Source organism: Typopeltis vanoorti, chromosome 13, assembly GCF_054136105.1.
Source record: "Typopeltis vanoorti isolate ZY-2024b chromosome 13, IOZ_Tvanoo_1.0, whole genome shotgun sequence".
Classification (NCBI taxonomy): domain Eukaryota; kingdom Metazoa; phylum Arthropoda; class Arachnida; order Uropygi; family Thelyphonidae; genus Typopeltis; species Typopeltis vanoorti.
In genome coordinates, this window is record NC_143561.1 from 121333531 (window position 1) to 121355511 (window position 21981).

At 36.8% G+C, this 21981-nt stretch overlaps 1 protein-coding gene across 3 annotated transcripts in view; it reads left to right on the forward strand.

The window, feature by feature from the left end:
• Nucleotides 1-21981, forward strand: part of LOC150100507 (transcriptional coactivator YAP1-like) — a 182907-nt gene that overhangs the window by 109465 nt on the left and 51461 nt on the right. For 2 of the 3 annotated variants that reach the window (XM_090402510.1, XM_090402511.1), the window contains exon 5: nt 7575-7803. In XM_090402510.1, coding sequence (XP_090258636.1) covers nt 7575-7803 — 229 coding nt within the window. Of the gene's footprint in view, nt 1-5128; nt 5352-7574; nt 7804-21981 lie in introns of those variants that run through there. The other variant, XM_090402512.1, reaches the window with a different exon arrangement.

Here is a 21981-nt window from a genome sequence, read left to right on the forward strand (position 1 = left end):
TACAAGTGTTTTACCTTATGCCTGTTCTAATTATCATTGTAGTCATTCTCTGGTGGCAACGCCATGCAACCAGTGTGCCCTGTAGGGCCTCAAGGAAAGACCTTTTATATCCTTTTGCGTAAGCCCAAGCTGTTTTAAGTCCTTATAACTATCTGCACTCTATACGCCATGTAAAGAGATGGTGGTGCTGGTAAACTTCGGAGTTGCCCCGTGCTCCTTCCATATCTTACTAACTAGATCTTGGTTATTTTTATAATAATTTACTTTATTATTATGGCTATAGGCCAGTGAGCGCCCTGTTCCCACCACCTGGGCATCAACTACCCAAACATCACCATCTCTTTTAATCACTAAGTCTGGCTTATGCAAACCCGCGGAGGTCCTATAATGTGGTTCCACCGCAGTCTCCCAACCTTTGTTCTTAAAGCAGTTGTTCAGAATGGAGACCACGGCATCATGCCTCCTCACGCGGACCCCATGGGTGCGGAAGCAACACTGGGCTATATGAGACAATGTCTCACTGTAGTGGCAGCCAGTCCTACAGTTGGAGTCATCACTACCCCATCGAGCTGTGCGGGCTCGAGTAGGCAGGGCATTGATCCTCGTCCTGATATGGTCAACACTCTCGAACCCAGGGAGGAGTCTGGTGCCATCCCTTACCCAATCATGCTGGGGAGGCACAAGATATGACTTTTAAAGGAGCACCATCTACAGAACAGTGCAACAGAGATGCTCACCTCTTGTGTTCTGCAGGTGCTGACTCGATTAAAGTACCTTGATAATGGGACCAGCCTTTAGCTCGCCTAAAGTCTTCTTGTATTAATGGGCTATAGAAAGTCTCTCTGCAGATGGGGGAAGAAGATAGTTCTGACTGCGCGATTCTTGACAGCCGCAGGCATGGGATCAGCTATCTAAGTGATGGAACCCCAAGCCCACCATCCTTCACTCTCGCATGGAAATATGCAGTAGGAGTGTCAGGCGGCAGTCGGAACCATGATCTCATGGCTGAACAGATAGCCCTGTCCATTCGGGACAGTACTGAGATATGTGTCCTACCAAGCACCAACTTGTGGTAAAAGTGAGGTAGGAGATAGTAGGAAAGGAGAAACAGTCTTTGCTGGGGCTTGAGAGGAGCTTTCCTCAAAGAAGCGATCCCAGCTTCTAGGATAGAAGGGGGATAGAAGGGACAGAAGACCTTCCCTTTGGGGTGAACATGATACCGAGGTATCTCCACTCTTCCAGGATGGTCAAAGCATGCAACGGCCTCCCGTGCAGGGAAATCTCTGTAGTCTCGACCTTAAGCTTCTTGTCATGACCAGAGGGGACAAGAGATAAAGAGCAGGACTTCTCTACATTAATAGAAAGGCCTCGAATAGAGAAGTCAACTGCCCAGTCAAGGAGTTCCTGCAAGCCTATCTTAGTAGAGGCTACAAGAATAAGTTTGTCTGCAAAGGCCATAGCATTAAAGGAAGAAGCGCCTAGAGAGTAGTCCATATGGCTAGGTAGAGAATGAAGAAACTCATCTATGACGCAGTTAAAGAAAAGGGGAGATAGAGGATCACTCTGGTGAACACCCCACACTGTGGAAATAGAAGTTGCACGGGACCCTGTAGTGATGGAGCTATCCAAGTATAGCTTCATAACATAGGAAAGAAAAGGTTCTGGACATCCAGCAATAGACAGGGCTCGAAGGAGAGCAGGAAGGGAGACACTATCAAAGGCCTTTTGGAGGTCCAGCGACGGCATACATAGAGGCTTAAGGTGGCATTGGGAATCAGAGAGAAGAGAAGAGAAGAAAGAAGATATATATTCTCAGCACAGCTGTCCGAAGGGACAAAAGCTCTTTGTCTATAGTCATGCTGTATATGTTGCTGAAGTCATTTAACTAATATTTTATGATAGAGTCTAAGTAATGCAGGGGAGATGGTAATAGGTCTAAAGTCTGACGCACAGCTTGAAGTTTCTTTCTTCGGAATGAAGATAGTTCTTGAAGCACGTAAGTGTGGTGGTATTACTTTACTAAAAGAAGAATGTCCACTAAGAATCTTCAACTTGAAGAATCTTCAACAGCACCTTCCGAAGCCTAGACGCAGGAAAGCCATCAGGTCTGGAGGCAGAGAAATTGGATGGAAGAGCTGCTTTAATCTCCTGGATGGAGAACAGGCTGGTATATTTGAAGGGCAGGAATGGGCCTCAATATCGTAGGTTGGTCATCATAATCAGGGAAGTGTGGAGGTGGAGCAGAAAAGACTGTACTCCAGAATTTGACAAAATCATCATGTAAGTCTGCTAGAGGTGGAGGGGAAGCACCGTCAAGGATGGTTTTGGCACATTGCCCTCTATTCTTTTTATAGAGGGCCTACATAGCTGCATAGGCCCTCTTCCTTTGCTTCCTATTTGACAAAGTCATTGTAAGAATGAGACGTAGGCTGATGTTGACGAGGCATGAAGTGTTCAGAGAATTCAGTGTGGAGGTAGTCATTCAACTGATCTGTGATATCCATTCCCAGAAGGTGAGTCTGGATGAGATATTTAAGAATTTGATGGTTATATTCTGGAAGAGGAGGATCATCTAGAGATGATGTCAGTCTGAGAATCAAAGCCTCTTCTTCAACAGCAGGATGGTGGCTGGAAGATGGAGAAGCAGGGACCTTAAACCTTGCAGACTTAGATCCCCCATATACCACTTTTTGATATCTGTCAGTCAGCCATCCTTTTATCCATGCTAATATTGTATAACTCAAACCCATTTTCTCCAATTATGCAACAGTCTACCATATTATATTCTGTCAAAATCCTTAGCAAAATCCAAAAGTATCATGGTGTATCCATTCCCCTTGTCTAGTTTAATGGTAACATTGTTATAGAATGTGAACAAGTTGCTAAGGCATGACCTTCCCTTAGTAAACCCATGTTGTTCATTGCAAAGTAGAAATTCACTGTCACCCCATTTCTGAATGCGAGCCCTAACCAATTTTTCCAAAATCTTCGCCGCCACTCCTGAGATACTAATTGGTTGATGGCTGGATACATCGGTCTTTGCACCACCCTTGTGCAATAGAATTACCATACATTCCTTCCATTCCTGCAGAATCTTCCCTGTTCTGAGACTCATATTAAACAGCCTGCTCAAAGGAATAGCCAGTTCAGCTGAACTCTTTAGCACACGTGCTGATATTCCATCAGTCCGTATTGCTGGATTCTTATTCAATTTGTGCAACAGCTCTAAAACCTTGGCCTCACACACTTGCGTTTATTCTTCAGTGAAGAGGTAACAGTGAGCTCAATGTTGCGTTCACCAGGTTGATAGCTTTTAACAAAATGGGCACTCATTAACTGAACAACTTCTTCTGCATCTGTAACCCTCACGCCTTCTGGATTTATAAGTTATTCTTTTTTATTCATTTTCTTTTACTTGCAGGCATATCGATTGAATTCTTGTGGATTGTCTTTACACACAGAGCCAGTTTCTTTTCTTACTTAGACTTTGCTAGAATAGTCAACAGTTGTGACTATTCTAGCCTGCTGCTTATAACTTTCATAACAAACGTCGTCCTTATGCAAACAGTATTCCTTCCACATCGTCCTTTTCTTGTGAATTTCTTGCTTAATGAGATTACACATCCGTTTGACTCCTACTCTATTTATTCTTTGAACTCTCGGGACACATTTTGATATCACATCATTTAAGTATTGTTTAAATGTTTCCCCATGCACTGTCGATATTCTCAAAGGAGAATTACCAAAAGATTTTATGACCTTAATATTTTTTCCTATACATCAAAAATACTTATGAGAATCTTAACACAAAGAATTGCATCTAAGGTGGAAGAATTTCTTGGAGAAGATCAGTTTGTTTTCAGGAAGGATAGGGGAACAAGAGATGTGATTGGACTGTTAAGAATAATGAGTGAAAGAAGCCTGGAAGTGAATAAAGAAGTTAATATCTGTTTGTAGATTTTGAAAAAGCTTTTGACTTTGAATGAAGATTGGAAGTAGACAAAATATTTGCAATAAGATATACAGATGACAAGGCATTATTATCAAATACTGAAACAGGACTACAACATCTGTTGAACAGATTACTGGAATCCTGTATCAATTATGGAATGAAAATTAACATAAGAAAAACAAAGGTAATGAAAATAGCAAGGAAGAGGCAAATATGGATATCAGAATAAATGGGGAAAAATTGAATCAAGTAAAGATATTTAAATATCTAGGAAGTGTGATTAGCAGTGATGGAAGATGTAAAAATGGCATAAAAGCAAGAATAGTGATGGGAAGAGATACCTTTGATAGAAAATGGAATTTATTCAGAAGTAAAATGGATAGAAACCTAAGAAAAGACTAATAAATGTTATGTGTGGAGTGTTGCCCTCTATGCAGTTGAAAATTGACATTGAAAAAAGAAGAAATTAAGATTTTGGAAACCTTTGATATGTGGATTTGGAGAAGGATGGAAAAAATCAAATGGACAGATAAAATAACTAATGAAGAGGTCTTAAAAGAGTAGAAGAAGAAGAAAGAAGTCTGTTAAGGAGGATAAAAAGAAGAAAGGGAAACTGGATAAGACATATTCTGAGAGGGAATGGAATCATCAGAGATGCCATCAAAGGAAAAATAGACAGAAAAAGACCCAGAGGAAGAGTAAGGAAAACAATGCTAGACGACATGCTGAATGGAGACAGGTACACAACCTTGAAAGAGAAGGCTCAGAACGGAACAGAAGAGAGTGGAAGGAACATTTTTGCTACTAAGAAAAGAACCTGCTCAATTGCAGACTACTCAAGAATAAGTAGTTCAGCATGTAACCTTTTCTGCATGGAACATTCATAAACTTAGTCACTTCCCGAGCGAGTACTGCATGATCACTGTCACCACCAGAGGCAGAATAGTTGTCTTTAACTGAAACGCTCTCTGACACTATAATCAAATCTAACACTCTTTGACCTCGAGTACCTTCTGTCACATGCTGCTTGAGGAAGTTGTCACGCAACAGCTCAATAATAATGCATTTTCATTCTTCTCATGAGATTCTACTGCTACCTAATCAATATTTGGATAATTAAAGTCTCCCATTATGATTACTCTTTTTGTGCTCTTTGTTCTTCTTTTTTGTTTTTAGGAGTTGTTATTAAGACAAAGTCTTGATGAAGAAATTTCTGTACCTAACTCACCTACAGGATCCACTCCTGAATTACCTCCAGTGTCTACTACAGGAATTGATCCTTTTTTAGGAAATACAGATTTTCACAGCTGACAGGAAAGTGCAGATAATGGTCTGGGTTTAGGATCTAATTATAGTTTACCTCATACACCTGAAGATTTTCTTAGCAATATGGATGATGCAGATGGTATTCTTCAAATGTTATATTAATTTTTAATTTAATCTTTCTCAACTAAAGTTTATTTAAAATTTTATTTTTCTTGTTTTTGTCAGCAGTACTTGACAGGTTTGTCAGACCCCCTGATGTATACGTTGCATACATCACCAGTCCATTAACTTGCCAAATTTTATTTGTTTTATCTCTCTTATGGCCCTAATGATATTTTGAAGTTCATATCTTGGGTTATTTCAGTTATGTATGCCTTATAAACTTTTGTTTTTAAGTTGCCCCAAGGATGGTGTTGTAGTACATTGTTAAAACACAAAACTCACCTGTTTGTCAAAATGTTAGTTTTGAAAAACTAACAAAAACTACTGTTCATAGTGTGTGTGGCACATAGCACCATCTTGCTAAAACTAGATGATGCGCATACAGTTGAATTTCACTTTAGCAAACACTTATATCAAATTCACTCACTATAACAATCTGCTGAAAGTACCAACCAAGGCCCCCATTGGTACAGTGCTATTCTATAAAATATTCACTTTAGCAAACGATCAACTATAACAAAGTATTCCTGTGGGCTCTAAGAGTTTGCTGTAGCAATAGCCAACCATGTATAGTACTCTAACTGTAGCATAGAAAATTTATAACATTTACAAGTAAGTAGTCTCTATTAACAGTTACTTCGTTACTTCATTTTCTTCAAAGTAGGGCCTGATAGAAAAGTCAGCCCAGCATGATTTGAGGCAGGCTGGTCAGTTGTATGTATTTTTTTTGTTTTTTATAAGTTTTTTTGTCAAAAATGTAACAATGTTTGTGACATCTTTGGTAGGAAAAATAGGCATACAATTTTTTTTTTCAAACTTATATCACCTTGTAAAAGTTTTTGGAATATATCAGCACACTAAACAAATAAAATATTTTATTTGAATATGGTTCTTATATTAATATGACTTCAATCATTATTAGTAATAGATCTTCAACATCATTCCAACAGATGGCAAGACTGGCGGAAGACAGAACCCAATAGGGGAAAAGAATCCATGGAACACTCAACCTGTCCTGAATGGATGAGAATGTTGCAGTTATGTTCACCAGAGTTTATATATTTAAAACAAATGCATACAACAGAATGTTGAAATGAGTATTGGGACATCCCCTGTTTTCGAATGAACTGTACTGGCATGTATATTTTAGTCACCACAATATGGTCTGTGCTGCCGTATTTCAAAAACAGATATACCCTTTACAGTACTTTACAAAAAGTAAAGAGCAACTCCATGCAGAGAATAAGTTATATACATTGAAAGAGTTATCAGTGGCCAGTAGTTTGTTTGTGACATCAGTAAATGCTACATCACCCCAAATCAATTGTAAATTTGATTTGGGGTGATGCAGTTCAACATAGAAGCAATCAATCAATAGGAGATTCAAATTAGTATTAGGGCACTTAAGCTGAGCATCAACGTGGGTTCTTAGCGGTGCAAACTACAGTGGTATTAAGAACATCATGATTGATTTGTAGAGTGTTGGAAGGCTTTGTACCCTTTTTCTGGCAGAGATCTGGTCACCATTTGGGAAGTGTCTTAAATGCATCATCCTAACTCTTTGGTAACGACACGTCTGTAGTAACATTTTGACAAACAGGATGAGTTTCAATCATGTTGGTATAATGGTTCGGAGTTTTCTGCTGGTATTATTGACTTAGGCCTCTGGTTGTAATGTTTGTCAGATGTCAGTAGGTGTGAAAAATTGATCGTACAGGGCATCCTTCTTTGTGGTAGTTTTATGGAAACAGACTTAACGTCTCTTTCTGCACGAAAGTGCATCTCATGCAAGTTCTGATGCAACATTGTTTGTGTGAAAATGAACTTGGCCTAAACCTAAAGTTCTGGCCAGAAATTTAGGTTTAGATCAGACCAGTACATCCAGCAATGGTACATGTTTATGTGGAAGATAGAATGGCCCAAAATTCCTGAATCATTAGCACAGTCAAGTTGGCTGAATTGACATGAACAGGGTATAATTCAACTAAATTGCATACACCTCAATTACTCATACATCTGAGGAATGAGTAATTTAGTTTATTCTGAAACATTGTACTTCCCAATTACTTATATGTGTATGTGAGACTATCCTCTGAATATAATTCAATAACAAAATCAAGTTGAAAGAATATAAAAGTTTTATATTTATATAAAACCATTAACTTATTTTTTAAAATAATTTCTTTGTTTTTAGGAGTTGTTATTAAGACAAAGTCTTGGCGAAGAAATTTCTGTACCTACCTCACCTACAGGATCCACTCCTGAATTACCTCCAGTGTCTACTACAGGAATTGATCCTTTTTTAGGAAATACAGATTTTCACAGCCGACAGGAAAGTGCAGATAGTGGTCTGGGTTTAGGATCTAATTATAGTTTACCTCATACACCTGAAGATTTTCTTAGCAATATGGATGATGCAGATGGTATTCTTCAAATGTTATATTAATTTTTAATTTAATCTTTCTTAACTAAAGTTTATTTAAAATTTTATTTTTCTTGTTTTTGTCAGCAGGATGCAAAGTCCAAACAGTGACAACATGTACTGTTTAAATAATCAATTATCTTTGTCAGTTGAAAGCACATCTTTGTTACTTGCTATGTTACTTTGCTACTCAAATCATGTTTGGGTGTCATAGTTAGATAGTTGAAGCCAATGATGGTGATATCATTGGCTTCAACTCGCACCTCCATGGCGCAGTTGGAAGAACGACGGCACATTGCACCATTCGATTGGAAAAGGCCTAAGTTCGATTCTCGTCATGATGGGAGGAATCTTTATATGGACTTTTTCAATCGAAGGTGAGTTAGCCGATCTCATATGGAGATAGCAGGGTTTTTTCTTCCTGGAAACTCAGGGTTTTTTTATCCTGCATACAGACAAATCGGCCCTTCAGGACACATGCAATTTACAGACAAAAAATACTAGCTGTGGTGGTGGGTGGGGGATGATGCTGATGTGGATGATTGGTAGTAGAAGATCGGTGTATTGGTGGAGACGGAGAGTTGTAAAATAGGTGTCCTCCTGCAATGAGTCTTCTGACTCCTTGAGGTGTCACGAATAATAATATCTTTTACAGGTATGACAAGCAAGACCAAATCATGTGCGCTGCAACATTCTTTTCCATTCACAGCTATACTATGAAATAGAAACAAATCATTCACCTAAAGGGGAAAAAAACGTTTTTATCATTACTTAGGTAGCCTTTAGGACCTTCTAGTAGTATGTGAGCAAAAAAGAACCCTATAAATGCTAGCGATTCTATCTTAATAACACTTCAAGATGTAACCCTTTCTTAAATAATCCTGTTATCATATTACAATCTGTACACTACAAAGGAGAAGGGTCACTGCCAAGTTCACACTTTACTTTGAGGCAGTTCTTCCATATGAACAGTATTACCTAAAAATTCCATTACTTCCACTTTCTCAAAAACAATTTATCCTACTGCATTTTTGGAAATTATGGAGACAACTACCGTGTTTGAATAAAAACTTTAGTTTACTATTACTAAAATTTTACAATTCGACGTTTCGACCTTTATGTCAAGGTCATCTTCTGGAGCGTACAAATATACACAGGAAACAAGCTATACTATAATCATACTGGTTCGTTAAAGAAACTGACTAACCGCTACCACAATTGTTGGCCTGACCTCTGGTGGGAAAAAAAAAAAAAAAAGAAAGAAAGGAAAAAGAAAAGAAAAAGAATTTATCCTACTCTTTCTCTACTTCAACATCAATAACAATACCTTGCAAAGTTATTTATTATTATTATTATTATACAGACATCTCAGTGGAGTCTGAAGACTCATCACGAGAGACCCAAAATATCCACACTATCTACCATACCTCTCCTTGAACCTATAAACAGACAAAGCACACTCACAACTGATGTTGGTAATCCATTCTACTCATTCACTACTCTCCAAACAAAAAATCTAGTCCTCACTCCCCTACTGACCACACCTTTATTCAACTTCCAGGGATGTTCTGGTCGGCTATCCTGCATCTATCCTATAAAATCCTTTAAGCAACTTAAATTTTCAATCATATCCACTCTTTTTCTGCTATCAACCAACTTTTGCAATCTACACACCTTCAATCTATCCTCATAGGAAACATTCCACAGGCCACTCACCATCTTGGTCACTCTCCTCTGAATCCTCTCCACTGCTTCCTCATTCCCAAGAAACCCATGAGACCAGACTTCAGCACAGTAATCAAGATGTGGGTGTATCAAGGCCTTATAAAGAGGAATTACAACTTTCATATTTCTACTCACTAACGTGTTCTTCACTAGCCAAGTAATCTCATGGCCAAATTTAGCAACCTTAGCAATGTGTCCTCTAAACTTTAACTCTCTGTCTACCACCATACCTAAATCTCTAGCTTCATCTATTTCCTGGAGTAGAGTGCGAACAATGTGATACAAAGCTTGTAATCTATTTATCCCAAAATGCATGACTTTACATTTCTCGACATTAAACTGACACCCATTAACTTTTGCTCATACTGAGAACGGATTTAAATATTCCTGCAAGTTATCAACATTATCTTGTTTAACTATTACTCTACCTAATTTTGCATCATCAGCAAACAACAGAATATTTCCTTTCAGATTATTTCCTATATCATTTATGTACAAATTAAACTGTAGTGATTCCAGCACTGAACTCTGCGGCATGCCACTAGTCACCTGTTTTTTCCTCAATTCTGTCCCTCCATATACTACTTTTTGATCTGTCCAGCAGCTTCCCTCTTATCCACTTAACCAATGTCATATCCATCTCCATTTGTTCTAATTTGCATAACAGTGTTCCATGTGGTATTCTGTCAAATGCCTTTGCAAAATTCATCAAAGTCATTGTGTAGCCATTTCCTTTTTCCAATGCAGCTGTTACTTTATTATAAAAAGTTAGTAAATTACTAAGGCATGACCAACCCTTCACAAAGCCATGTTGACCCTCATACAGTATCATATTTGGTAGAGTTTCCCCTACGGAACTCTACCATAGCTGAGACTTAAAATAAACAGTGTAGTCAAAGGCATTGCCATTTCCCTTGCACATTCTTGCAAAACCCAGCTGATATCCCATCTACTCCCACAGCTGTATTTAAATTGAGATTATGCAATATCCTAAGAACTTCCAATTCATCCACCTCTGTTCTCACATTGGTGTCTATCACATAGGTTAAAGAAGTAACTTCACTAGGACAATATATGCTTGCAAAGTGGTCATTCAGTCAAAGTGGTCACTCAGACCACTTCTGTCTCACTCATTAAAGTTAATCTTCCATAGTTATTCTTCCTCTTACTTGCCACATAATGAAAGAACTCTTTGGGATTTCCTTTGGCCTGCTTGGCTAAATTCTTCTTATAATCTGATTTTGCCTTCCTTGCCATGCTAGTCACCTTTCTTGCCTGAGCCTTGTACTGTTCACGAGTTTGCTCGTCACTTTTCTCTTTATGTATACCCTCCACAGCATTTTCTTCTTCTGCAGCTTGTGCTTAATGATATTATTCATCCATCTAACTCCTACCTGATTTACCCTCTTTACTGTAGGTATACAATTTAATACTGCATCCTCTAGATGACCCTTAACTATATCCCATACACTACTAATATCCTTACCCTGCAGTGTTTTATGCAATGGTACAGATTTAAGTGTCTTCTCGAGTATGTCATAATCACCTGCCTTGTAGTTCTAGTTCCACAAATACCCCTTGTTGATAGAAGAGTATTGCTCACGTTTTACAATGTCCCAAGTCAAGACCACATGGTCACTTTCATCAATTGGAGATAATGTTGTCTCCTTGGTTATGGATAGCTCTTCTAATCTTATGACCAGGTTCAATACCCTCTCACTCCTAGTTCCCTCCAACACATGCTGCCTTAAGAGTAATTATCTCTTAGTAGGTGTATAAATTCTATTTCCTTCCTGCCATGTGATCTATCTTCTTTCTAGTCTATATCTCCATAGTTGAAGTCCCTCATAATAATCACCCAACTCGTGCTAATTTGGTGATGCATGACTTCCAGATCATGTTTGGAACTCTATGGCCTATAGCAGCAACCAACTGTATATTTTTTCCTACTGGCGTTATTCTCACACTAGATTGCTTCAAATGAACGGCCACCCTCCTGCCTGTTCCCTATTCTTTTTTGGTCGCAATTCATCTACTGTTATCAACAGGAACCCCCCCCCCCACCTCTCATCCTATATCTTCCCTAAGAATACTAAACCTCTCACATCCAATCCCTGTAACTACATCATCTGCTGTTAGCCAAATTTCATTAATGCCTATAACTTTTGGCAAGGTTGCACTAACCAATGCCAAAAACTTCTCCTTCTTGTTCCTAATACTTCTGGCATCAGTATATAGAAACTGCAATATCCCTTTAGCCCCCATGCCCCACCTTTACTTTCTGAATTGACTACCATATTTAATATTTTTGCTTGAGAGACTAGATTCCTCACTTGGTCATTCTCACCCTTGGTTGTTTCATTGGTGCCTTCACACAAACTCACTTGCTTCCACCCTAATTGCTCAAATTTCCCTGAATTTGCATATCAGGTTTGGGTTTTGGTCTCTCTTTAGACACCAAAACCCAATTCGGATGCAGTCTCCACATTGTACAAATCTTTCTATCTACATATAAACTAATCTATGTATAGACTCAGTTCCCTCCTCCTCATTTCACCGCTATCCATGGTAGAAGACATAATCTTCACCTTCTGGCTATTCAGTTTTCCCTCTTCTAACAACTCCTTTACATCCTCTCTCATAGAGTACTTCTTGCCTCTCAAATCATTGGTACCAGCCAAGACAATCATTTCCTTCGACTTACCTTTTTGCATCCAGATGGCTTGGCTAACATTGTGAATTTTTCTCCCAGGAAACACTATTTTGTCATACTTTTGTTAAGTATTACCCTAATTATTGAGTCTCCGTAAATAATTTAATCATTAACTCTTTTTTTCTCGTTTGTTTGTTTGGTTGATCTTTATTATTCTTTCTGATCACCTGCTTCTATTTTTTTTTCAACCCTGCTTAACTCTTGCCACTTCTGCAATTTTTCAATTTTGCACTTTTTTCTATGAAGGATAACATTTAAGTGGGTCAAAGCTGTATAACTGAGAAGAGACCTCCACATAGCCTTTAAAGGAATGCGGAGAACCAACCAGGGCTTCTGACCTAATGTCCAATCCTCACCTTCTCGTGCTGAACCCGGTTGGGTATCTACTTGGATACTGAACGAACGAGGATGGGCTGGCAATTTGGGATTTAGCCGACCAAATTGTATTCTTATTGGTGAAACAAAATAAAAAAATGATGGTACAACATGACAAAATTTCATGCCGGCTTGGGCGTCGCCCAGTTAAACAAGGCCCCCGTTGTTTTTGCCAGGGAACCAGGGCGAACAGCGAAAAGTCAGCTACTGGAACAAATCTGAAAACAAACCCCAACTCAACATCACCAGAGTTAAAGATCAGTACTATCAACACAAGAAGCCTGAATGGCAAAGAAATGGAGCTAGCTGAAGAATTAGATAAGTACCAGATCAACATAATAGGTGTGAGTGAAACTAAAAAGACAAAAACTGGTGAGATCTTTCTGAGTAATAAATACAAAATGTTATATTCAGGCAATGACAATCAAGGAAAAGAAGGAGTAGCCATAGTATTCAACACAAAATATGAGGCTAATCTTCTTGAATGGCAGGCATTCTCAAGCAGAGTGATGTGGGCTAATATCAGAATGGGGAATTGGACAGTGAGATTTACATTGTCTTTACATTACCTATTTGTTGTTTCAAGGATACTTGCGACATAAGACTGAATGATATAATCACGTAATCACAAGAAAGATATTTATTTAACCAAATATTTCGGTCTGGAAATAGCAGACCATCGTCAGTGGTATTACAAGAACAGTTTAAAAAATACAAGCTAGAATACTAACAATAGATCGTTAAAATTAGAACATGCCGTGTGATGTTATATCACTAAGTATGAAACGGAATATTTTGAAGTAGAAACATGAACGAATTTGCTATTAAAAATAAAAAATAAAAAAAAAATAATTACTGAGTAATCTTGATTAGACTTTCCCAGATTTTTGATATAGATATACAGTCATTACGATTCAGGTTGGGGCGATGGAGCAAGGCCTCCACGCTTTCCATGGAGGCCTTGCTCCATCGTCAAATTAGAACAAATTAGAACAAATATCAGAATGAAAAGACCTTTCAAAAGGAGTACAAGGATGCACCCCCTATCACTGTAATTTTATTAATATTTATCTAAATAAAATTATAACAGACTGGACACAGTATAACCCATTTAGTATAGAAATAAACCCACAGATAAAGATCATCAAATTCCTGACATGAACTCTCAATGGGTGTATTGGATATGATAGTACTACATGAAAAACTTACATCATCACTAACTTCCTATCAACAATTTTCCTCTAAATTAATCTGTTATCTGTCAAGACTCCATTATCAGATTTTATATTTCTGTCTTTTAAGACACTTTTTACTATATCAATTCAGCTATATCTTGGTCTTCCTTTGGATATTTTTCCTGCCAACCTGGTAGGGAACACTTGTTCTGCTAATCTTTTCTCTCCTATTCAGTTTAAGTGACCATACCACCTGAGATTAGCTCTGCTAACACATTCCCGGATGCTAATAATGGCAAGTTCTTTCCTAATATCGTTTTAAATATGATATTGCCATTGATGCCATCTGTTCATTATCCTAATCTTTCTCAGGACTTTTAATAGTCTTTGGTCGAGTGTTTTATTTCTAATCCAGCTCTCAGATCCATAAGTTAAAATTGGTTTGATCACTGATTTGTATACAGCTAATTTAGTGTTTTGACTAATTTTTCTCTCATTCCTCATAAATTTATTTCGTTGACTTACTACCAGTGGCGGCTTGTGTTTTGAAATCGTAGGGGTGCTGTAACTTTCGAAATATACATACACACTGTAGGTATGTATACATGTTTGGATAAAATATCAAAATTATGATAAAAATTAAAAATAAAAAATTAAACATGAAGAAATATTGTTTATTGTCGATAATATTATAGAGTGGTATAATTCAAAATTACTTAAAAATAAAATATATTCTTCTGGTTTTGTTTCATGAAAAAATATTGTTTATTATCATTAAAATTATACAGTTTAGTATAATTCAAAATTACTAAAAAATAAAATCCATTCCTTGAATTGTAATTAAAGGAATGGATTTACAATTTTTGGACATTACAGTTAAATCCTTTAATTGTAATGACCAAATTTTAAAGAGACGGAGCAAACACGATAAATACTATGAACACTCTACTACTGCCGCAAACTGCATATAAACAATAGTGGAAATGCGCCACGGACAGTACCGCATTACGCTAATAGCTCGCATCTCACTATGACATGCATATACTTGCGCGCATAGCAATATGACACTGTGGTAAACACAGTGCTGCTAGCATCCTTTCCCCTCCAAAGTGCTACGAGATAGATTATTATTATTTTTTATGCAAAATAAGAGAATTGTATAGAATTGTTGATGATAAAATTAAATATTACAAGCAAATATAAATTAATTAATAAATATATTTATATATCGAGAAAAATTGGGGTGCTGCAGTTCCGCAGTGCCTATGCACGAGCCACCCCTGCTTCCTGCCATACTAGCTTTGTTGATTCTGTTGTCTATTTCTTATTTAATTTACCATCTTCACTAAAAATCGTGCCTAAGTAGCTGAAATGTTTTACTTGTTCCACAGGTTCCCCGTCCATTCACAACACAGTTGACATTTTCAACAATTCTACCCATTTTCGTTGTCTTTGTCTTTTTAATGTTGACCTTCATGCCATATCTATTACAACAGTTATTCAATTTAGTCAAGGAATCTTGCAAACTTGTAGCAGATTTATTTAGAAGTATGACATCATCCGCATAAAGCAAAGAGCTGACATTAACATCTCCAATTCTGATATCATGTTTAATACCACTTTCCTTCATAATGTGATCCATATAGATAATGAATAACAGAGGGGATAATGTACATCCTTGTCTCACACCAGATTTAACATTAAACCATCTTCCTGTGCTTTCTTCAATTCTAACTGCTGACTTACAACTCAAATAAAGATTAAGTATTGTTTAATATAATGCCCCATTGATACCATACAACTGTATTGTTTTGCACAGCTTCTCTCTTGGCACCTTGGCATATGCCTTTTCCAGATGTAAAAACTTAAATACAGATCTTTGTTATATTCTCATGAATTCTCAACTATTTGTTGTAAAGTGAAAATCTGACACTGACAGCCTGAATCCTGCTTGTTCTTCACCAAGCTTCCGTTACACGACCTTTCTCAAATGTTTCTCAAGTATACTGGCATAAATCCTACCAGGAACACTCATTAAGGAAATACCTCTGTAATTCGCACATTCAGTTTTATTTCCCTTTTTTTATATGGGTACTATACCAAGAGTTCTACTCCAGTCATGTGAAATTTGTCCTTCTATCCAGGCCTTCTGAATTATGCAGTTCAACCACTGTAAGACTTTTATACCTCCATACTTGAGTATTTCTGATTGAATATCATCTACTCCAGCTGCTTTTCCACCTTTCAGGCTTTTGATGGCTTATTCTACTTCAAGTATGGATATGTATTCCTGATTGCATGCCTGTTGAGTGTTTTTTACCACTGTGCTTTCTTTCACTGATTGTTTCATTTAGCAATTTTTCGAAGTAATTACTCCATACATCAAGGATATCTTCTCCAGTTTTCGTGTCATGTTTATCATCTCTAATTCCTTTTACAACACTCTTTCCTCCCTTCCTGATCTTTTTCAACAGCCTCCAGAATATTTTGCTACCTTGATATTTATTTTCTTTGTTCTTACAAAATCTTCCCATGACTTTTGTTTAGCTAGTTTGACACAGTGTTTAGCATTCTTGCATTTTTCTCTGTATTCTCTAAGAGCACAAGCTGACTTATTTGCCAGGAACTTTTGATATGCTTTCTTCTTTTCCTTCACTGCCTCTTTAACTTCCTGTGTCCACCATAGGGTTCTGATTTTTCTATCCTTGCAGACTACCTCACCACATGCCTCTCTGGTTGAATCAATTAATGTTTTCTTCAGGGCTTGCCCTGAAGAAAACATTGATCACTTCCAGATTCAAATCCTCTGTACACTCTGCTGTCCTGCACCAGTGAGAAAATATCACTATCAACAATAAAAGTCAATGACACTTTTCTTACTTCTTGCATTTTCTCTCCATGTGAATTTGTGCACATTTTTATATTGGAACATTGTGTTAGTAATAATCAGTTCATGTCCTAAGCAGAAATCCAACAGGTATTTGCCATTGTTATTAGCTTTTGTTCTTTTCTCAAAATTTTCCCAAAATATTTTTGCATGTCTGACAACAATCATTTTCTACTCTGCTATTTAGATCTCCAACAAGGACCAACATTTTCTTTTTCACTGTGTCAGTTGCTTTCTCTAAAGCCTTAAAAATTCCTATACTTCTACCTTTATGGGACCATAGGCACATTGTTCTCATTATTCAGTTCCCAATTCTGATATTTGCCCTCATCACTCTACTTGATATTGTATTGTGCCTGCAATTCAAGATTAGTCTCATATTTAATGTTGAATACTATAGCTACCCCTTCTTTTCTAAAGATAGATACATTATTTGATGATGATCAAATTTTATTAGTTACATCAGAAGATGATTTACAAAGATCAGTAAAATCATTCACTGAACTTTCAGACCAATATAGTATGAGAATATCAAAAGCAAAGAGAAAAAAAGAATGGCTTTCAAAGAAGAAAACCCAACAAGAAGTAAAACTGTGATAGATAATAAAGTATTAGAACAAGTAAATACTTTCGAATACCTAGTATGTGAGATTATTATTATTGTACGGGCACCTCCATGGAGTCCGAAGATTTATCATGAGGAAAGCCAAACTATTCACACAATCCATCATACCTCTCCTTGAACCCATTAACAGATAAAGCACTCACATCTGACTCTGGCAACCCATTCCATTCATTCACAACTCTCCAAGCAAAAAAATCTCACATCCCTACTCACGACACCTTTATTCAACTTCCAGGCATGGCTCCTTGTTCTGGCCCCTCCAGCCAAGTGCTGAAACATTTCCCATGTATCAATCCTATAAAATCCTTTATGCAACTTAAATATTTCTATCACATCTCCTCTTTTTCTCCTGTCAATCAGCTTCTGCAATCCATATACCATCAATCTATCTTCACAGGGAATATTCCACAGACCATTCACCATCTTGGTCACTGGCCTGTGAATCTTCTCCACCACTTCCTCATCCCCTGGAGACAGACTTGAGCATAGCAATCCAGATGGACGTATCAAGGCCTTATAAAGAAGAATAATACTTCTTTATCTCTATTTGTTTGTTCTTCAAAAGACAAGTAATATAATGGGCAACCTTAGCAGTATGTCCTCTAAACTTTAACTATCTGTTTACCACCATCTCTAAATCTTTAGCTTCATCTATTTCTTGGAGACAGTGCCATCATTGTGATACACACTTTGTAATCTATTTATCTCAAAATTCATAACTTTACATTTCTTGACATTAAACTGACACCCATTAATTTTTGTCCATACTGACAACCTATTTAAATCATCCTGCAAGCTCTACACATTGCCTTGATTAACTATTACTTTACCTAATTTCGCATCATCAGCAAACAACTGAATATTTCCTTTCAGGCTGTATCCGATATCATTGATGTACAAATTAAACAGCAAATGGAGGAGCAGGCCAGTTTGTGTCAAGAACTCCTGAATCACTTGATTCTAAGCATGGTAAGACATTGTGAGAACTGCATTGCAGTTTGGAGTGGACATATTCCATACTGAAATGTCTCTTTACAGAGTTTTCTGTAAGCACTGTACATTAATTCATTTGCTATGTCCATAGGAAATTTGTAACTTTTGCCAAAAACATATTGTAGTTTAATTTGTATGAAATTTATAGCATGTTTTTTTGTGTAATATAATTTATTAGTATACCAGCAATAAATTTATGTTCACATTTGGCTGTAGTCATGAAATATTTTCATATACATCTGAAGTAGTTCATCCTTAACTTTTGGACAGTGTAGTTCATTGTTAGCTTTTGGATAGTGTGAATCCTGTAAGTAAAGGGTTCATACTATCTCCACTGTTATTCATCATGTACACTGACACCTGATTTTACATCAAAGCATCTTCTTTGTAATTTCATTTACAACAAAGGATGATGGCATTTTGAAAAGCATTTCTGCCCTCACCTTGTTTTTTATGCCATTTCCAGATCTACAAAACAAATCCTTGTTATATTCTTCTCAGGATATTTCAACATTTGTTGTATAAGGACAAATCTGATCTTCACACTGTTTGGCTTTAATGTAACTTTTTCTTCTTCAAGTTTCTCTTGTACAGTTTTTCTTAGCCTCTGTCAATATGCATGATCTTACCTGAAAAAATTAGTAGAGAAATTCCTCTGTAATTCTCACACATTCAACTTCATTCCCATTTATATAGGTGGGAACTCTGCTCCAATCATCTGGAATTCAGCCTTCTGATCAGGCCCCTCTGAATTATTCAGTAGCCACTGCAAAACTTTTATACTTCCACATTTCAGTTTCTTGTTGAATATCATCTACTTCAGCTACCTTTCCACATTTCAGGCTTTGTATAGTTTATTTCTACCTCAAGTATATTGATATCTACTTCTGTTTCTCTTTGGAATTTTTTATTAATGTTCTTCCACTCCTTGTTTCATTTAAGTCTTGCAAATTAATTACTCCAGACATCGACATTGCCGTAGACACCTTATTTTTAGTTTTGATGTCACCTTTTTCATCTTTGATTCTTTATACAGTACGCTCCCCCATTTCTAAGCCTTTTTTTGAATTCTGAATTAAAATTCCTATGAATTTTGTTTAACTGCCTTTACACATAACATGGCTTTCTTACATTTTTCTCTGTATTCTTTTTGGGGTATCTACAGTTATTTGCTAGGCACTTTCAGTATGCTTTCTTTTCCAGGACTACTTCTTGAACTTCTTGTGTCCACCATGGTTCCTATTTTTCTGTCCTTCCAGATAACCTCACAACATGCCTTCCTAGCAGAATGAATTAAGGTTTTCTTCTGGTTTTGCCACTAAGATTCCAAGGTCTGGTTCTTTTTTTCAAGCTGTTTGATTTTTATATGAATGTTTGTTTAGTTGATTCTATAGTTCACCTGTATAAGCAACTCAACTTTAATTCTTTTTAAAACTTTCTTAACATATTGTTCTTTTCAATGTAATATTAATTTTTATCCAACCTAAAACCAAGTGGTCACTTTCAGTTTGCAATCATTGGTATACTCTTGCATCATGAGCTACCATGAAGATACCACTGTCAACAATAACATGGTTAATGAATTTTTCTTGTTTCTTTTCTCCACTTGTGCACATGTTAATGTTGGAACATGGCATTAGTAATGACTAGTCCATACCTGAGCAGAAACTAAGCAGGTACTTAAAATTATTTGCCTTGCCTTTTTCCTCAAATTTTCCCATTTTAAATACTTTTTTTATGCCTGGTGGCATAAAAAAGTATTTTGGGAAAATACTTTTTTTATGGGAAATATAAAAGTATTTCCTACTCTGCTATTTAAATCTCCAACAAGGAGCACCTTTTCCATTTTCTTTATATTGATGGTTCCTATCTTTAATTTCTGTAATGTTGAGTTGGAGTTTGTTTCAATAGCTGATGTTTCACTGTTTGCCCTGGTTCCATGACAAAAAACAACAGGGACCTTGTTCATTCAGGCAATGCCTCAACTCCAGCATGAAATCTGATCATGTTGTACCATCATATTTAGTTTTGGTTTAAGCTAGTAGAGTACAGTTTGGTCAGCTAAGTCCCAGATTAGTGGTCCATCCTCATTCCTTCAGTATCCTGTGGAAACTTATTAACGGGGTGCATACACGAAGGTGAGGATTAGATGTTAGGTCAGAAGCCTCAGTTGGTTCGTCACATTCCGTAAAGGCGATGTGAAAATTAATTGACTTTCACCACTATTCATGTTGTAAAATCCTGTAAATTTTTAGTTATATTCTTAAATTTCTTATTAAATCTTTGTCAGCTGCTGCTCCTTTGTAAAAAAAAAAAAAAAAAACTACGATATTGTACTATTCAAAACTTATCTTGAAAATTTCACTTTACTTAATTTAAAACTCTTTATCTTTAATCTTAACTTTAACAGTTGTATTTCCGAGTATATGATCCATTGCTTGATTTAATTTCTTAACCTTTAATCCTCTCACTCCTTTTTTCACTTTTGTCTCAAGGCTGCAAATGTTATTCTTCTTGTGTGCAAAACCTTCAGCACTAAGAGAATGCCTCAGGCTAGAGCCAATCTCTTTGTCTGAACAACTGGTGTTATTCTAAATTGAATTTTGGAAAATTTATTTGATTTCTAGCTGTGCCACCAAAATTCGTGGATAGGATATGATTGTCCTTCCGAAGAAAAACTCTCAGTTAATCATGGAACCTTCCTCTGTTATTTATAACTAAATCCAGCAACTTAAAATTTCTTTTCTACAGTTGTGGCTATTCAAGGATACACAGATTCGAATTTAATGAGCAGTGCATTGGTAACAGGAATCAGGCAAATTATTTAAACAAGAAAACAATTTATTCATGTTCCAAGAAATGTACAAAGAAAAGGTCAATACTAAAGATTCAAGTAAATCAGATTCTATACTTCAATAGCAACTCTCAAATACAATTACAATTGCTCCTCTTATGTAAACAATTCTTGTAAGACCACATGTCTATGATAATACGTTTGTTAATAGTCACACTTAGGTCAATCTCACTTAAACAAATACAGGTTCAGCAAAAAATAACAATATTAAGCACACAATATATCACTTTAAATTCTGCAAAGTTTTCTATCTCATATAACTGAACAAGACAATTCAGTTAAATTAGCTAAATGCCTTTAGTCCTTATGTATCATTACAAACAATAACTTTAAACAAATCACTATCATAAATTCTGTCTCTAGCAAGACAATAGAAAGATCTTACTTTGAATCAGTTTTCTGGTTCTCTCTGAATGATTCTTGAAATCACTTTCTTCTATTACCTTCCGATCTTTGCAATGCATACGGGTACCTTCTCCAGGATTTGTGTGTTTTCCACTTACTCGTTGCGAACGTCAGGAACTTGGCGGCTTGAAAATCTGGTATCTACTTTCTTCTAAAAACAACTTGAATCAGTTGCCTCGCACTTCTGGCATCTACTGGCTGGAAGGCAGGGCTCCGATCTTGAACCAGGGCAACTTTTCTGAACCCGGATCCAAAATAGAGACAAAGACAAACTTATTCTGCCACACACATCTAAATCTGCCTCTCCTGCTGCATGGCCTTCCACCTGAAGACGATTGGCAAAAACCCGTTGCGACTATGTAGCCATTGACCTTCGTTGCCATAATTTACATCGTAACTCCGTAGCCGTAACTCACATCATCGTAAT